The sequence below is a fragment of the Stegostoma tigrinum genome, chromosome 7 (assembly GCF_030684315.1).
Source record: "Stegostoma tigrinum isolate sSteTig4 chromosome 7, sSteTig4.hap1, whole genome shotgun sequence".
Lineage (NCBI taxonomy): Eukaryota > Metazoa > Chordata > Chondrichthyes > Orectolobiformes > Stegostomatidae > Stegostoma > Stegostoma tigrinum.
In genome coordinates this window covers 103,461,683-103,476,715 of record NC_081360.1, presented here as the reverse complement: position 1 = coordinate 103,476,715, position 15,033 = coordinate 103,461,683, and the positions used below count along the sequence as shown (strand labels likewise).

At 43.4% G+C, this 15,033-nt stretch overlaps 1 protein-coding gene across 7 annotated transcripts in view; it reads left to right on the top strand.

Annotated features, from left to right (window-relative positions):
* LOC125454335 (ATP-binding cassette sub-family B member 6-like) overlaps positions 1-15,033 on the top strand; it is a 221,157-nt gene that overhangs the window by 155,700 nt on the left and 50,424 nt on the right. Inside the window, exon 17 of one of the 7 annotated variants that reach the window (XM_059647590.1) lies at positions 9,803-9,970. The exons of the other annotated variants lie outside the window; for them this stretch is intronic. Within the exon in view, the coding sequence (XP_059503573.1) occupies positions 9,803-9,838 (36 nt within the window). The 3' untranslated portion in view covers positions 9,839-9,970. Of the gene's footprint in view, positions 1-9,802; positions 9,971-15,033 lie in introns of those variants that run through there. 7 annotated transcript variants of the gene reach the window in all.

The window sequence follows — 15,033 nt, the reverse complement described above, 5'->3', positions numbered from 1 at the left end:
CCATTTTAGCCCAACCTCTTTGCCCTGATATTCTGTGCCTTAGCTAATAAAAGAAAGTATGTTATACGTCTTTTTGACCAATTGAGCTTCAAATCAGCAATGATCATTTAGGTTTCCTTCTCTTGACAAAAGTAGCAGTGGGAAGACACCAGACACTACTACTCCCTTCCCATTCTGCTCTGTCAGCTTTCCCACTGCCCAGTGCTGGGCCATAAAGTCTGGTAGAATTCCAGCTGTTCATTGAACAAACAGCTGTGTAAAAAGCATTTGCAATCTTTGGGGAAAGCCTAGTTCTAGTCAAGTTTCTTACTAACCTTCAGATTAGATTGCCTACAGTATGGAAACAGGCCCTTCGGTCTAACACGTCCACACTGACCCTTGATATATCCCACCTAGACGCATCCCCCTTTAACCCACACACCCCTGAATACTACGGACAATTTAGCATGGCCAGTCCACCTAGCCTGCACATTTTTGGACTGTGGGAGGAAACCAGAGCACCCGGAGGAAACCCACGCAGACACGGGGAGAATGTGCAAACTCCACACAGACAGTCGCTCGAGGCTGGAATTGAACCCGGGTCCCTGGTGCTGTGAGGCTGCAGTGCTAACCACTGAGCCACCGTGCCGCCCCATCAACTGTCTGTTGATCTGTTGCAAATCACTGTCGGTAACCAGTGATTTTTAAAAAAAAATTTACTTTGAGTTCTCCATGAGCTCGACATCGTTCAGTCTCCAAACCAATTAAAAGTGGATGGAAAGAATAGCATACTGTTGTGTAGCAACTTCCATGGTGCGGTTCTTTTGATGAAGAACTGGACCTGAAGCATTAACTCTGCTTTCTTTCCACTGACACTGCCAGACCTGTTCAATTTTCCTTCAACTGCAATTCTTTGATCTCTTTTTCATGATTGCTGTATGTTCTATCTTTTATTGTAAATGGAATACTTTTTCAAATGTCTCTACTGTCATAGTGTAGAAATCTCAGCAGCCAAATTGCATCTACCAAGCTCCCAGAGACAACAGTGTGATAATGACCAGATAATCTGTTTTTGCAATGTTGATTAAGAAGTGGACACTAGGAAGCCCAGGGAGAACTCCATAGAATTGTAGGAATGAAAAAGCACAGAAGGAGGCCATTTGGCTCAGGTTCGCCATTCTGACCTAAAGACACCCCATGCCCTTTCTAATCCCATCTTTCTGCACGCAGCCAATAGCCCCGCAGTTTACAGCCCTTGTGCTGCAGATCCAGATACATTTTAAGAGTTTAAGGTCTCTGTCTCCACCACAACTCAGGCAGCAAATTACAGACATCCATCACCCTCTACGTAAAAATGTTTTTCCTCACATTCCCTCTAATCCATCTGCTACTTAACTTGAATCTACGAACCCTGATTTTTGAACTCTGTACCGAGGGAAACTGGTTTGTCCTGTTGTCTTTGACCCTTCATTGGTCTTCTTTGAGATAAAGCCATGGGATCGTTCATACTTGTTTCATCCAAAATAAAGCACCTCCAGCAATGCAGCACTCCATGAACTGGAGTGTCCGGCAAGATTCTGTGCTCAAGTCCTTGAGTGCCGAATGAAATCCACTGACTCAGAGGTGAGAAGGCTATCAACTGAGCCAATTTGAAACAATGCCACTTTACTCGTAAAGCCCAAGGGGCACATAAAAATGCCATGACCTTTCCAGCCTAATGCTTCAAAGTAGTAGATTGCTGCTGATCAGGAAGCATTACAAGATCAAAGGTAAATCTCTCAGGCTGAAGCCACATTGATTGCTTGAGATCAAAGAATTTTGGAAGAGAGAGGGGATGGGGGTTGCCGTATGTCTGACATAATTGATTCCACTGTTCTACTATGTCATGAAGTATCTAAGTAGACAGTGATGCTAGGCTAGACAGTAATCAGTTAGGATGAAGCCTCCTAACTTTAGAGGTTGTAAGAATAGAAAAGGAACTATTAGGAGCTTATAATACAATTAATAGAACTGAGAGCAGTTTTTATCGTAAGATATTTTAGCACAAAGACAGTGCAAGACAACCACCAGATCTGTGGGAAGAAAGCAGAGATAAGGTTTCAAGTTTGTTGATTTTTCATCAGACGTGAAATGTTAACTCTGCTTTCTTCCCATAGATGCTGCCATACCTGCTGAGTTTCACCAGCAATTTCTATTTTTGTATCGGATTTTCAGCATCCACAGTTCTTTATTTTATTAGAACCAAGAGATCTTTGGAAAATAAAACAAGGAAATGATCCACACCAAATGGATTAGGATGCTGCAGAATATTGGAAAGAGATGAAGCATATACCAGTGCAGTGAAGGAGAAGTAGGAATCAACAAAGCTCTAATCCTGATCTTGTTGCTGGCCTTCGTATCCAAGAAAAATATTTTGATCTGTAAAAGAAGCTGTTTAGAAATTATTAATTGCTGAAATGATCAGAATCCACAGAAATGATATAATTGTTCCAAGTAATTAAATCTGTCTACTATTTTTTCACCCTGTTCTCTTCATTATCAAATGCCTTCACATACCCCACAGCGAGACGTTATCTACATGGTCTACATGATCTTTCCAACCAGATGGAGAAGCTCAAGTAGGGAGGGTCATTCTCATTGCTTTCCTTTTGTGTGACTTCATGATTGTATGCCAGCCGGACTGCAGTCAACAGTGGGAGCTGTCTTTGTGTCATTTAGTTACGGGCTTTCTACAAGATGGAGATAGACAGTTGAATTCCCAGTGAGCCCTTTCTCTGATGAACAGTTTCATAAATGTGACCTGGACTAGAATCTCCAAATTAAATGGCAAATAACCAGTATAACAAAAGTATGGAGAGCGATCATGCTTCCAAGTATTTTATAGTATCACATAAATCTAATATGGATGGTTGGCAAGATGTGCAATGTATGTAGCCATGTATATGTGGCACATGCATGCACCAATCCATGTTTATTCTCAGAAATTTTCCATTTCCTTGTATGCTTCTTTAATACTAAGTTCTATTTAAACAAAACCATTTTCTGCTGGAGACAAATTCCTTGTAAATGTTGAAAATATGCAGCAGGTCAGTTCGTAAAATCACACAAATTAAGTTATGATTAGATTCCCTACAGTGTGGAAACAGGCCCTTCGGCCCAACGAGTCCACGCTGCCCCTTGATATACCCCACCCAGACCCATCCACCTATAATCTACACACCCCTGAAATACTATGGGGAATTTGGAATGGCCAATCCACCTAGCCTGCACATTTTTGGACTGTGGGAGGAAACCAGAGCCCCCGGAGGAAACCCATGCAGACGCGGGAAGAATGTGCAAACTCCACACAGATTATCGCTCGAGGCTGGAATTGAACCCGGGTCCTTGGTGCTGTGAGGCTGCAGTGCTAACCACTGAGCCACCATGCCACCCCAAATTCATCACCAATGCCTCTGTCAGCTATTTGAAAGAGCTACCCAACAAGTCTCACTCCCCTGCTGTTTCCCATTAGCCTGTAAAGTATATTTAAGCTTTATTTTGACAGTTATTGTGTACATGCTCCCATCTCCCTTTTAGGCCACACGTTTAGACTCGCAACAACTCACTGCATAAAAGAAACCCTCCCCTTTCTCTTTTTTTTTCTCTCCCCCAGCCACCAGCACCACATGTCTGACAACTTTTTTTTCATATATTGTTTATTCAGGGAATGTGGGCATCATTGGCTGAGCCATTATTTGTTGCTCATCCCTATTCCCCTTGAACTGAATGGCTTGCTAGGCCAGTTCAGAGGGCAGTTAAGAGTCAGCCACATTGCTGTTCATCTGGAGTCACAAGTCGGTCAGACCAGGTTAGGACAGTAGATTTTCTTCCCTAAAGGACATTATTGAAACAGAGATAATGGGAACTGCAGATGCTGGAGAATCCAACATAACAAAGTGTGGAGCTGGATGAACACAGCAGGCCAAGCAGCATCTTAGGAGCACAAAAGCTGATATTTCGGGCCTAGAGCCTTCATCAGAAACATTATTGAAACAGATGGGTTTTAATGACAATCGATGATAGCTTCATGACCACCAAGGCTAGCTTTCAATTCCACCAGATGCCATTCCTATTCCAAAACAATAATTTGTACTTCTGAATTACTAGTGAAGTGACTTTACTGCCATGCTATAGTCTCCCCTTAGATTATTTTGCCAGTCACTTTAAATCTGTGTTGTTTGGTTACTGACCTTCTTGCAAGTGGAAACGGTTTCTCATTAACTTGTTCTATTAAAACTCTTAATCTTTCTTTAGTGTTTTCTGGGGAGAACAATTCCATCATCTCCAATTTCTCCACACACCTGAAGTTCCTGTACACCTCTCAAAAATTAACATTCTTCCTAACATGTACACCTGTAGGCCAGCCAGTATTTATTAAGCTGATGCTCTGTTGCTTAATTCATGAATTCCCTTATACTTTTTAAACTTATTTTTCAGTAGTTAAATCATTAATAAAGAGAATATTTGTGGAGAGAAAAGGCTAATAATGAGATTTCACAGTTGAATCTTCACTAAGTCTGATAAGACATGTGATCAAAAAGTCATAACCTGTTTTTTTTCCCCTTTTTAAAATGATGCAGCTCAAGAAGAGACCATTCAACCCATCATACCTGTTTGAGATTTACAGTATTTTCCGGTGACCTGTATTTGCAGGTCTTTTATAATTTAGTATTTTTATTTCAAATCTGCAATGAGAGAGGCACTGTTAGAAACAGAACATTATCTGAATCCCCGAACCCTCCATTTTCCCTCCTATTGTTTTAACTTCGATCCTCTAGTGGACCACATAGGATCTGAGTTACTTTTCCTGCTGAGCTATCAATTACCAATGACTTGCCAGCTCCCTGTAGTGTCAGAAATAAGCTGAGCTGTCGCCTTCCACTCAACCCCATTACTCCTATTCAGCAAATCTGTCTCCCAGAAGAGGCTGAAATTTGAACCTTCTCTCCATCTGCGCCACTCTCCTCCATCTCATTAACTACAAAGTAGTCGTCACATAGAAACATCTGTTCTTCTTGGGCAGTGCACACCTGGCTGATTGAAATCAAAACCAACTGATCTCCTCATCATTTAGATATATTTACTATAAACAGTATACTTTGTGAGCACATGCCTGTTGGATATCAACCGCTTTAAAAAAAATGCGAACTGTTTCCTTACTGCATATCCAATGTTGCTGGCCATACTCAGGAAAATTGAACGTCGGTTTAGGAAGTTCTAACTCCCTATCAGTAAGGCTCGCAGCAATAGGACCAGAAGCCTTGAGATAAAGAAGCAGTGTTTCCTGAGTTATTCCCTCAGTTCTGGGTGATGTAAGAAATAAAAGCTAGGGTAGATCATTCGGCCTCTCTATCCTGCAATACCATCCAGTTAGATTTTGGCTGGTCTTCTACCTTGGCTTCACTATCCCCACATTCCAAAATTTCTTTTAGTATCAAGAAATCCATTGACCTCTTTGTTTTGAAGATGCTCAATGACTACTGATCTCTGAGGTTGCAAGTTCAAATGATTCACATACTCTCAAGTGAGAAATTTCTTTTATCTCATTCCTAAACAACCAACCTTTTCTACTGAGGCTGTTACCCCATGTTATATATTCTCCAGTCAGGGGAAATATTTTCTCAGCCTCTACAGTATCACCCGTACAAAATTTATATGCTTCAGTTAGGTCATCTCCTGTTTTTCTGAATTCCATGAAATAGAAGCTTAGTCTGCTTAATATCTAATATATAACTTGTATTTTCTACATATTGCTTTTCATGGAATCATAGAATCCTGTAAAGTGCAGATAGAGGCCACTTCAGCCCATCAAGTCTGCACCGAGCCTCTGAAGAGCATCCCACTCAGACCCACCCCAACCATGTTACCACATATTTACCATAGCAAATTTTCCGAGCCTTCACATCCCTGGACACTGTGGGGAAACTTAGTGTAGCAAATCCATCTAACCTGCACATCTTTAGACTGTGGGAGGAAACCCATGCAGACACAGGGTGAACATGCAAAGTCCACACAGACAGTTATCTGAGGGTGGAATCGAACCTGGGGCCCTCTCACTGTGGGTTGGCAATGCTAACCACTCAGCCGTCTTAATGTCATAAAATGTCACAAAGTGATTTGCCGTAGAATCATCAGATAAAATTAACATGACACCAAAGGTGGAAGGGACTGGTCTTTTCACTATGGTAGGCTTTAACAATGCTTGAAGGTATAGAGAGAGGTGCAGAGGAGCGAATTCCTGAGCTTAGGTCTGATATTGCTAAAGATAGGCACCTGGAGTTGTGAAATGAGTGGCTGATATGCAAGAGACAGGGGAACACCGTTCCTGGATGCTTGGAGAAAGCAATGAAGTTCTGGAGGCCGGATTCAAGCCAAGCCTTTGTGCAGCTGACCTCCAGCACTTGGGCCTTTTTGTAAACCCCTTTGCACTTGTGGACAGGCATAAACAATGCTGCACCTTACTGAGGTCCGAATTCACGCAACATCAGGTTACAGTCATCTCTGAAGACTGAGTGGCAGACTAATCACGTTAGACTCGGAAAATGAGTCTTGGCTCTAGGAATCTGCATTCATGAAAATAAACAAAAAGGAAATATTTAAACGTAATGATGAGAATTTTAGAATGCAGGTATTGCCAGACCAGACTGCTAGCGTCTGTAAGTCAACAATTAGAGGGGTAATAGAACAGGACTTGGTGTGAGTTAAGATGTAAGCAGCGAACATTTGAGTTGCATTGAAAGTACAATCACAGGCATTGAAATGACTCTGGTATTGCAACTTGGACTGTTTTACATAGTTGGAGAGAGTTTAAACTAAACATGCAGCGACATAGGCACTCGTACAAAGTGGAAAGGAGGAATAAGATGCATAAAGTGAGAGTGTGGGAGGGTTTTAGAGAAGGAAGTAGTTCCATATTAGATAGGAGTGGGCTGAGGAAGACCACGAGAAATACAAAGACAGTAGTTTACAATGAGGGTACCTAAACATACAAAGTGTAGTGAATAAGGCAAATCCTAAAGTGAGTCTTTATTCTTTTATGCAGTACATTAAATGTATTTTACTGAGTTGGGCTAGTGTATCCCTTCTTCATCCTGTGCCTACATCTGTAAGAATTGCTAACATTTCATTAAATATTCATGTACAGTTTTTTCATATAACTAAACCTGACCATTGTTATTCTTTTGGATCCAGTGTGTCTGTTTTTCCCAAAATGAAGTGCACCCTGTACCAGCTGCACACCCATCAGCAGTCTGCTCTTGTGCAGGAAAATTCACACCCATTCTTTCCAGCAGTCAGATAAGAATTGTTATGATGCAGGGGAAGGCCTTTCAGCCCATTATGTTAGCACCAGCGGTATTCTTTTGTGCCAGTCTCCTGCCTTTTCCCCATATCCCTGCACATCATTCTTATCAAATGAATTATCTAATGCCTTTCTTAAAAACTTCTGTTGAGCCTGCCTCCACCGTACTTCCAGGCAGTGCTACCCTAACTGCTCATTGTGTAAAAACAATTTTATCACACCACTCTTGCTTGTTTTGCACATCACTTTAAACCTACACCTTGTTCTTTTTCCTGTTGCAAACAAGAGTAGTTTTTCCCTGTCTTATTTTATCCTGCCCATTCACGATTTTGAGAAACTGTGCTAGATCTCCTCCCAGCCTTCTTCCTTCCAAGGAAAATAGTTCCAACCTCTTTAATCTATTTCGTAACTGATGTTTCTCATTCCTGGAACTGCTCTTAAAAATCACATCTGTACTCTCTCCAATGCATTCATATCTGTCCTATAATGTGGTACCCATGCTATGCACAGTACTCCTGCTGAGGTCTAACAAGTGTCTTACGTAAGGTGCACATCACCTCCCTGCTGTTACACACTGTGCCGCTAATAATAAAGCAGGGAAGATGATGGCCTAATGATATTATTGCTAGACCGAGGTAATATTCTGGGATCATGGCAAATGGTGGGATTTGAATTCAGTGAAAAGATCTGGAGATTGACAGTTGTCATGAAGAACCCACTTGGTTATCTTAAGTTGTATTCTATACCATTGTTGATGCTATTTTATAGTGCACAAAAACAAAATTACTGGAGAAGCTCAGCAGGTCTGGCAGCATCTGTGAAGGAAAAAAGCAGAGGTAACGTTTCAGGTCCGGTGACCCTTCCTCTGAGGACCCGAAACGTTAACTCTGCTTTTTTCCTTCACAGATGCTGCCAGACCTGCTGAGCCTCTCCAGCAATTTTGTATTTGTTCCTGATTTATACCATCAGCCTTTCTGCAGCGGGCTGGGCTGGAGAATGTATCGGGTGCCTGCCCAAGGTGACAGCCTTGGCTAAGTGGGTTGCATGTTTGCCGCTGAACCATTGGTTTGTAAGTTAAAGTCCCAGTCCAAAGGCTTGAGCACGAAATCCAGGCTGACTGTCCCAGTGCAGTACTGAGGGAGGATTGCACTGTTAGAGTTGTTATCATTCAGATGAGACCTTAAAATAAGGCCATTCAGATCAATATAAAATGTACCATAGTACTACTTTGGACAGGAGCAGCGAGTTCTTCCTGGTTTCCTAGTCAATATCTGACCCTTAGACTACACAAGAGCACACTACCTGGTCACTATGAGATTGCAGTTTGTTGGATTTTCGAACATGTGACAATATCTTTCCTCATTGCTATTGACTGTACAATGGGGTTGGGATGTATAGAATTATGAAGAGTGTCCTATAAAATTGGATTTCAAACAGTTGTTAGTGGTGTTGGGAAAGTTTAAAAATTCAGCAAATTGGGAGAATCTACATACGTGCATGAGAAGTAACTTATAAGTTTTTTACTTGCACCAGTTCGGAAATCTTCTTCAGAAAGCCCTCTTGTTCTAGACAGCTGCAACCCAGTATTATAGTTGTCCTGAATCACTCCCTAAATTATCATGCTTTTCATGTCCTTCCCTCACCTGTGACTCATTACCAAGAGCTCCTTTCCTGTGCCTTAAGCATCCTTGTTGCAAAGGGATGATCAAAGAGCTATGAACAGCCGCAAAAAGCTGGAGGGGGTGCAGGGCTATTTTGAGGAGTTGATCAGATTCTCTGATTCCTTGATGGTAATCTTGGTGATGGGTGCAAAATGGCTATTTAGGACGAGCTGCAAATACCTGATGTACACTTGGCAATAAGCTCTATATGATATAAAGACCCCGCAAACGATTCTGCACTTCTTTGAAAATTATTTTTTAAACATATTGAACTTTTCCAGTGATTTCTCCATGTTAACCAGCTCCACACCTCTTCTGGACTTTGTAGGCACCAATTCGAATGCAAACACATTTCTAATCTTAATTAGTTTTTCAACTTATTTTAAGACAGCAAAGGATTTTGCAAGAAATTTACAGTGGAGAAATAGGATTTTTGGCCCAAATTTGTTCATCTCTGTCATCTGAAACACTCCATTTTAAAATCTAAAGCCAGCTATTTGACACAACTGTTAATCAATGGAATTCCCTCCTTGTCCTTGCACCTTGGCTTTGTGATCCTGCAACTACCATTCCTCATACTTCTGTTGCTGGAAGGTAGACAGTGCTTTAAAGATGGTGAAGGAGAGTGGACCTGAAAGGGCTCTGAGACTAAAGATCTCTATTTGGAGCTTGCAATTCACAAGTTAGCTTAGGGAGGTACTTCTGTGATTTTGATCCAGTAATACTGAAGAAGTAACAATATATTTCAAAGAATGATGAATGCCTTGAAGAGAAACTTGCAAGTGGTGCTGTCAAAATCTTCCTGCTGCCTTTGTGTTTCCAGGTGGAAGTGGATGTGGGTTTGGAAGATGCTGTCTAGGAGTCTTGGTGAATTTCTGCAGTGCATCTTGTAGATAGTACACACTGCTGCTACTGAGTGTCGGGGGTGGAGGGAGCAAATGCTTGTGGATATGGTGCCAATCAAATTGCTGCTTTGTCCTGGACTGTGTTAAACTTCTTGAATACCGTTGGAGCTGCATCCATCCAGGCAAGGGAGGAGTATTCCCGCACATTCCTGACTTGTACCTTGTAAATGGTGGACAGGATTTGGCAAATCATGATGTGAGTTATTCAGTATTCCTACCTTCTTTTCTTGTAGCCACTGTGTTTTTTTTTGATGAGTCCAGTTGAGTTTCAGTCAGTGGTAACCCCAGGATGTTAATTTATTTTGTTGTACAGAAGAAATTAATAGGATTTGTGATTAAATGTGTCTGTGTTTGTATTAATATCATTTTTAGTGCTTGGATTTTCAAATAGTGGCGTTTGGAGTTGGTTGCTTACGTGAAGAGTTTCCTTTTTAAAGAAGTAACTGGGTCAGTCAGTCTTCAAGAAACAGTGATCTGATCCAGTATGTGTCACAAGAGCAGGAACCCCTCCGAGTTTCCCTTTAGTCTTTGTAACAGGGAGTATATATTTTAAAGAATGTCATGGCTTAGTGGGTTATTTTTTAATATCACTGTCAGATGTGGGTGGCCAGCACTCATTGCCCATCCCTCATTGTCCAGAGGGCAATTAAGAGTCAGCCACTATATTGTGAGTCTGGAGTCACATGTAGACCATTGCCTCCTTTACTATCACTAAACTATTAATCCTGAGATTTGGGTAATGTTGTGGAGACCCAGGTTCAAATTCTGCCATGGCAGATGATGAAATGTTAGTTCAATAGAAATCTGAAATTAAGAGTCTGATGACCATGAATTCATTGTTAATTGTCAGAAAAACCCATCTAGTTCACTGATGTCCTTCAAGAAAGGAAATTGCCATCCTAACCTGATCTGGCCTACATGTGACTTCAGACCCACAATAATGATGGTTCACTCTCAGCTGTCCTTTGGGTGATTAGAGATGGGTCACACATACTTGTCTGGCCATTGATGCCACATCCTGTGAATGACTAAAAAAATTTGAAGACTCTTGTTTTTGATTCCGGATAATCAAGGACACATTTTGACTTGGAAAACATTGAGATAGAAAGGTTTGAGGCAGTTCGGAGGAGTTCTGACTGGGGTCAGAAGGAAATATAGTTTGTCTCCCAGAAAGGAGTACACAAGATTAGAGAAAGTACAGTTACCTCAGGAGAATAGTCTAGTTTGTCAAATTTTCAAACCAGGAATGTTGGTTAGACATCTGCTGGTTATCAAAACCTAGAAAGTTTGAGCTCTCAGTTTTGCGAGGATTCTTTTAAGAAAGCTTCACTGTTCATAGGAAAGGAATGTGGGGAATTGGCTCAGTCGAACTTAAATGTTTGAAATGGAGGTGTAATTTCTCTGGATGTAAATCAGTAGTGGATAGTGTCAGGAAAACAGATTAGACTTTTTAACTGTTGTTAAAATTAAATCTGTAGCTTCGTATGACTATGTTTCATTGAATGATGACCATGCGAGAAAATTTTTTTTTAAAATTATCTTTCCAGTCAGGTTGCATTCCATGGTATTAATGACGTGTTCAGTAAGACCATCAGCTGAGACCATAAAACACTTAAAAGTCAATAAATTACTGGACTTTATGGCTTGCATCCTCTAAATGACATAGATAGTAGATGAGCACATGACCATGTGAAACAGGAGCAGGAGTAGGCAGTTCAGCCCCTCAAACCAGTTCTGCATTCTGTAGGATCATGGCTGATCGAACATTCCTCACGTCCACTTTCCTGCACTTGCCTCATAACCCTTAACTCCCCTATTGATCACGAACCTATCTGTCTTAGCCTTAAATGTGCACAAGGACACTCTCTCCACCATGCTCCATGGTAAGGAGCTCCAAAGAATCTTAACCCCATCAGAAATTCCTCCTCATTTTCAGTCATATATTGGGGTTCCTTTATTCTGAGTCAGAGTCGTGCAGCATGGAGAAAGACTCTTCGGTCCAATTCATCCATGCAGATTAAGTCTCCCACTTGCCTGCATTTGGCCCATGTTCCTCTAAAGCTTTCCCATTCATGTACCTATCCAAAGATCTTCTAAATGTTGTATCTTTACCTGTTTCTACCACTTCTTTTAGCAGTTCGTTCCACACATGAACCACCCAATCTGTGAAAATGTTGCTCCTCAGGTCCCTTTCAAATCTTTCTCAAAGAACAAAGAAAATTACAGCGCAGGAACAGGCCCTTCGGCCCTCGTAGCCTGCGCTAATCCAGATCCTCTATCTAAACCTGTCATCTATTTTCCAAGGATCTGTATCCCTCTGCTCCCTGCCCAGTCATGTATCGGTCTACATATATCTTAAATGACGCTATCGTGCCCACCTCTACCACTTCCCTTGGCAACGCATTCCAGGCACCCTCTGCTTAAAGAACTTTCCACACATATCTCCCATAAACTCTCCTCCTCTCATCTTGAACTCATGACCCCTAGTAATTGAGTCCCCCACTCTGGGAGAAAGCTTCTTGCTATCCACCCTGTCTGTACCTCTCATTATTTTGTAGACCTCAATCAGGTCCCCCTCCTCAACTTCTGTCTTTGTAATGTAAATAATCCTAATCTACTCAACCTTTCTTCATAGCTAGCGCCCTCCACACCAGGCAACATCCTGGTGAACCTCCTCTGCACCCTCTCCAAAGCATCCACATCCTTTTGATAATGTGGCGACCAGAACTGTAGACAGTATTCCAAATGTGGTCGAACCAAACTCCTATACGACTGTTACATGACCTGCCAACTCTTGTACTCAGTACCCCGCCCAATGAAGGAAAGCATGCCATATGCCTTCTTGGCCACCTTATTGACCTGCGTTGTCACCTTCGGGGTGCAATGAATCTGAGCATCCAGATCTCTCTGTGCATCAGTTTTCCCCAGGGCTTTTCCATTTACCATTTGCTCTTGAGTTTGATCTTCCAGAATGCATCAGCTCACATTTGCCGAGTTTGAACTCCATCTGCCATTTCTCTGCCCAACTCTCCAATCTATCTATATTCTGCTGCATTCTCTGACAGTCCCCTTCACTACCTGTTACTCCACAATCTTAGTGTCATCTGAAAACTTGCTAATCAGACCATCTATACCTTCCTCCAGATCATTTATGTATATCACAAACAACAGTGGTCCCAACACGGATCCCTGTGGAACACCACTGGTCCCTTTTGAGAAACTGCCCTCCACTGCAACTCTCTGTCTCCTGTTGCCCATCCAGTTCTCTATCCAACTTGCTTGTACACCCTGGGCTCCAAGATAACAAAATGTGGAGCTGGATGAACACAGCAGGTCAGGCAGCATCTTAGGAGCACAAAAGCTGACGTTTTGGGCCTAGACCCTTCATCAAAAAAGGGGGATGGGGAGAGGGTTCTGAAATAAATAGGGAGAGAGGGGAAGGCGGATCAAAGATGGATAGAGGAGAAGAAAGGTGGAGAGGAGACAGACAACTTAAAGGGGTGGGGATGGAGCCTGTAGAGGTGAGTATAGGTGGAGATAGGTCAGTCCGAGGAGGTCAGACAGGTCGAGGGGGGTGCGGGATGAGGTTAGTAGGTAGGAAATAGAGGTGAGGCTTGCGGTGGGAGGACGGGATAGGTGAGAGGAAGAACAGGTTAGGGAGGCGGGGACGAGCTGGGCTGGTTTTGGGATGCAGGGGCGGGAGGGGAGATTTTGAAGCTTGTGAAATCCACATTGATACCATTGGGCTACAGGGTTCCCAAGCGGAATATGAGTTGCTGTTCCTGCAACCTTCGGGTGGTGTCGTTGTGGCACTTCAGGAGGCCCATGATGGACATGTCGTCTGAGGAATGGGAGGGGGAGTTAAGATGGTTCGCGACTGGGAGGTGCAGTTGTTTATTGTGAACCGAGCGGAGGTGTTCTGCAAAGCGGTCCCCAAGCCTCCGCTTGGTTTCCCCAATGTAGAGGAGCCATAACGGGTACAGCGGATGCAGTATACCACATTGCCAGATGTGCAGGTGAACATCTGCCTGATATGGAAAGTCATCTTGGGGCCTGGGATGTGGGTGAGGGAGGTGGTATGGGGGCAAGTGTAGCACTTTCTGCAGTTGCAGGGGAAAGTGCTGGGTATGGTGGGTTGGAGGGGAGTGTGGAGAGGACAAGGGGGTCCCGGAGAGAGTGGTCTCTCCGGAAGGCAGACAAGGTGGGGATGGAAAAATGTCTTTGGTAGTGGGGTCAGATTGTAGATGGCGGAAGTGTCAGAGGATGATGCATTGTATCCAGAGGTTGGTGGGGTGGTACGTGAGGATGAGGGGGATTCTCTTTTGGCAGTTATTGCGGGGACAGGGTGTGAGGGATGAGTTGTGGGAAATGCGGAGACACGGTCGAGGGCGTTCTCGACCACTGCGGGGGTGGGGGATCTGGGTGGTTTTGCTGTCCTCGAAGAACGAGGACATCTGGGATGTATGGGAATGGAATGCCTCGTCCTGGGAGCAGATGCGGCGGAGGTGAAGGAATTGGGAATAGGGGATGGAATTTTTACAGGATGGTGGGTGGGAGAAGGTGTATTCTGGGTAGCTGTGGGAGTCAGTGGGCTTGAAGTGGATATCAGTTTCTAGGTAGTTGCCTGAGATGGAGACAGAGAGGTCCAGGAAAGTGAGGCATGTGTTGGAGATGGTCCAAGTGAACTTGAGGTTGGGGTGGAAGGTGTTGGTCAAGTGGATGAACTGTTTGAGCTCCTCTTGGGAGCACGAGGCGCCGCCGATACGGTCATCATTGTAACGGAGGAAGAGGTGGGGATTGGGGCCAGTGTAGTTGCTGAAGAGGGACTGTTCCACGTAACCTGCAAAGAGACAGGCATAGCTTGGGCCCATGCAGGTACCCATGGCCACCCCCTTTGTCTGTAGGAAGTGGGAGGAATCGAAAGAGAAGTTGTTGAGGCTGAGGACGAGTTGGGCTAGGCGGATGAGGGTGTCGGTGGAGGGGGACTGTTCGGGCCTGCAGGACAGGAAGAAGCAGAGGGCCTTTAGGCCACCTGTATGGGGAATGCAGATGTATAGGGACCAGGCGTCCATAGTGAAAATGAGGTGCTAGGGACCAGGGAATTGGAAGTTCTGGGGGAGGTGGAGGGTGTGGGTGGTGTCATGGATGT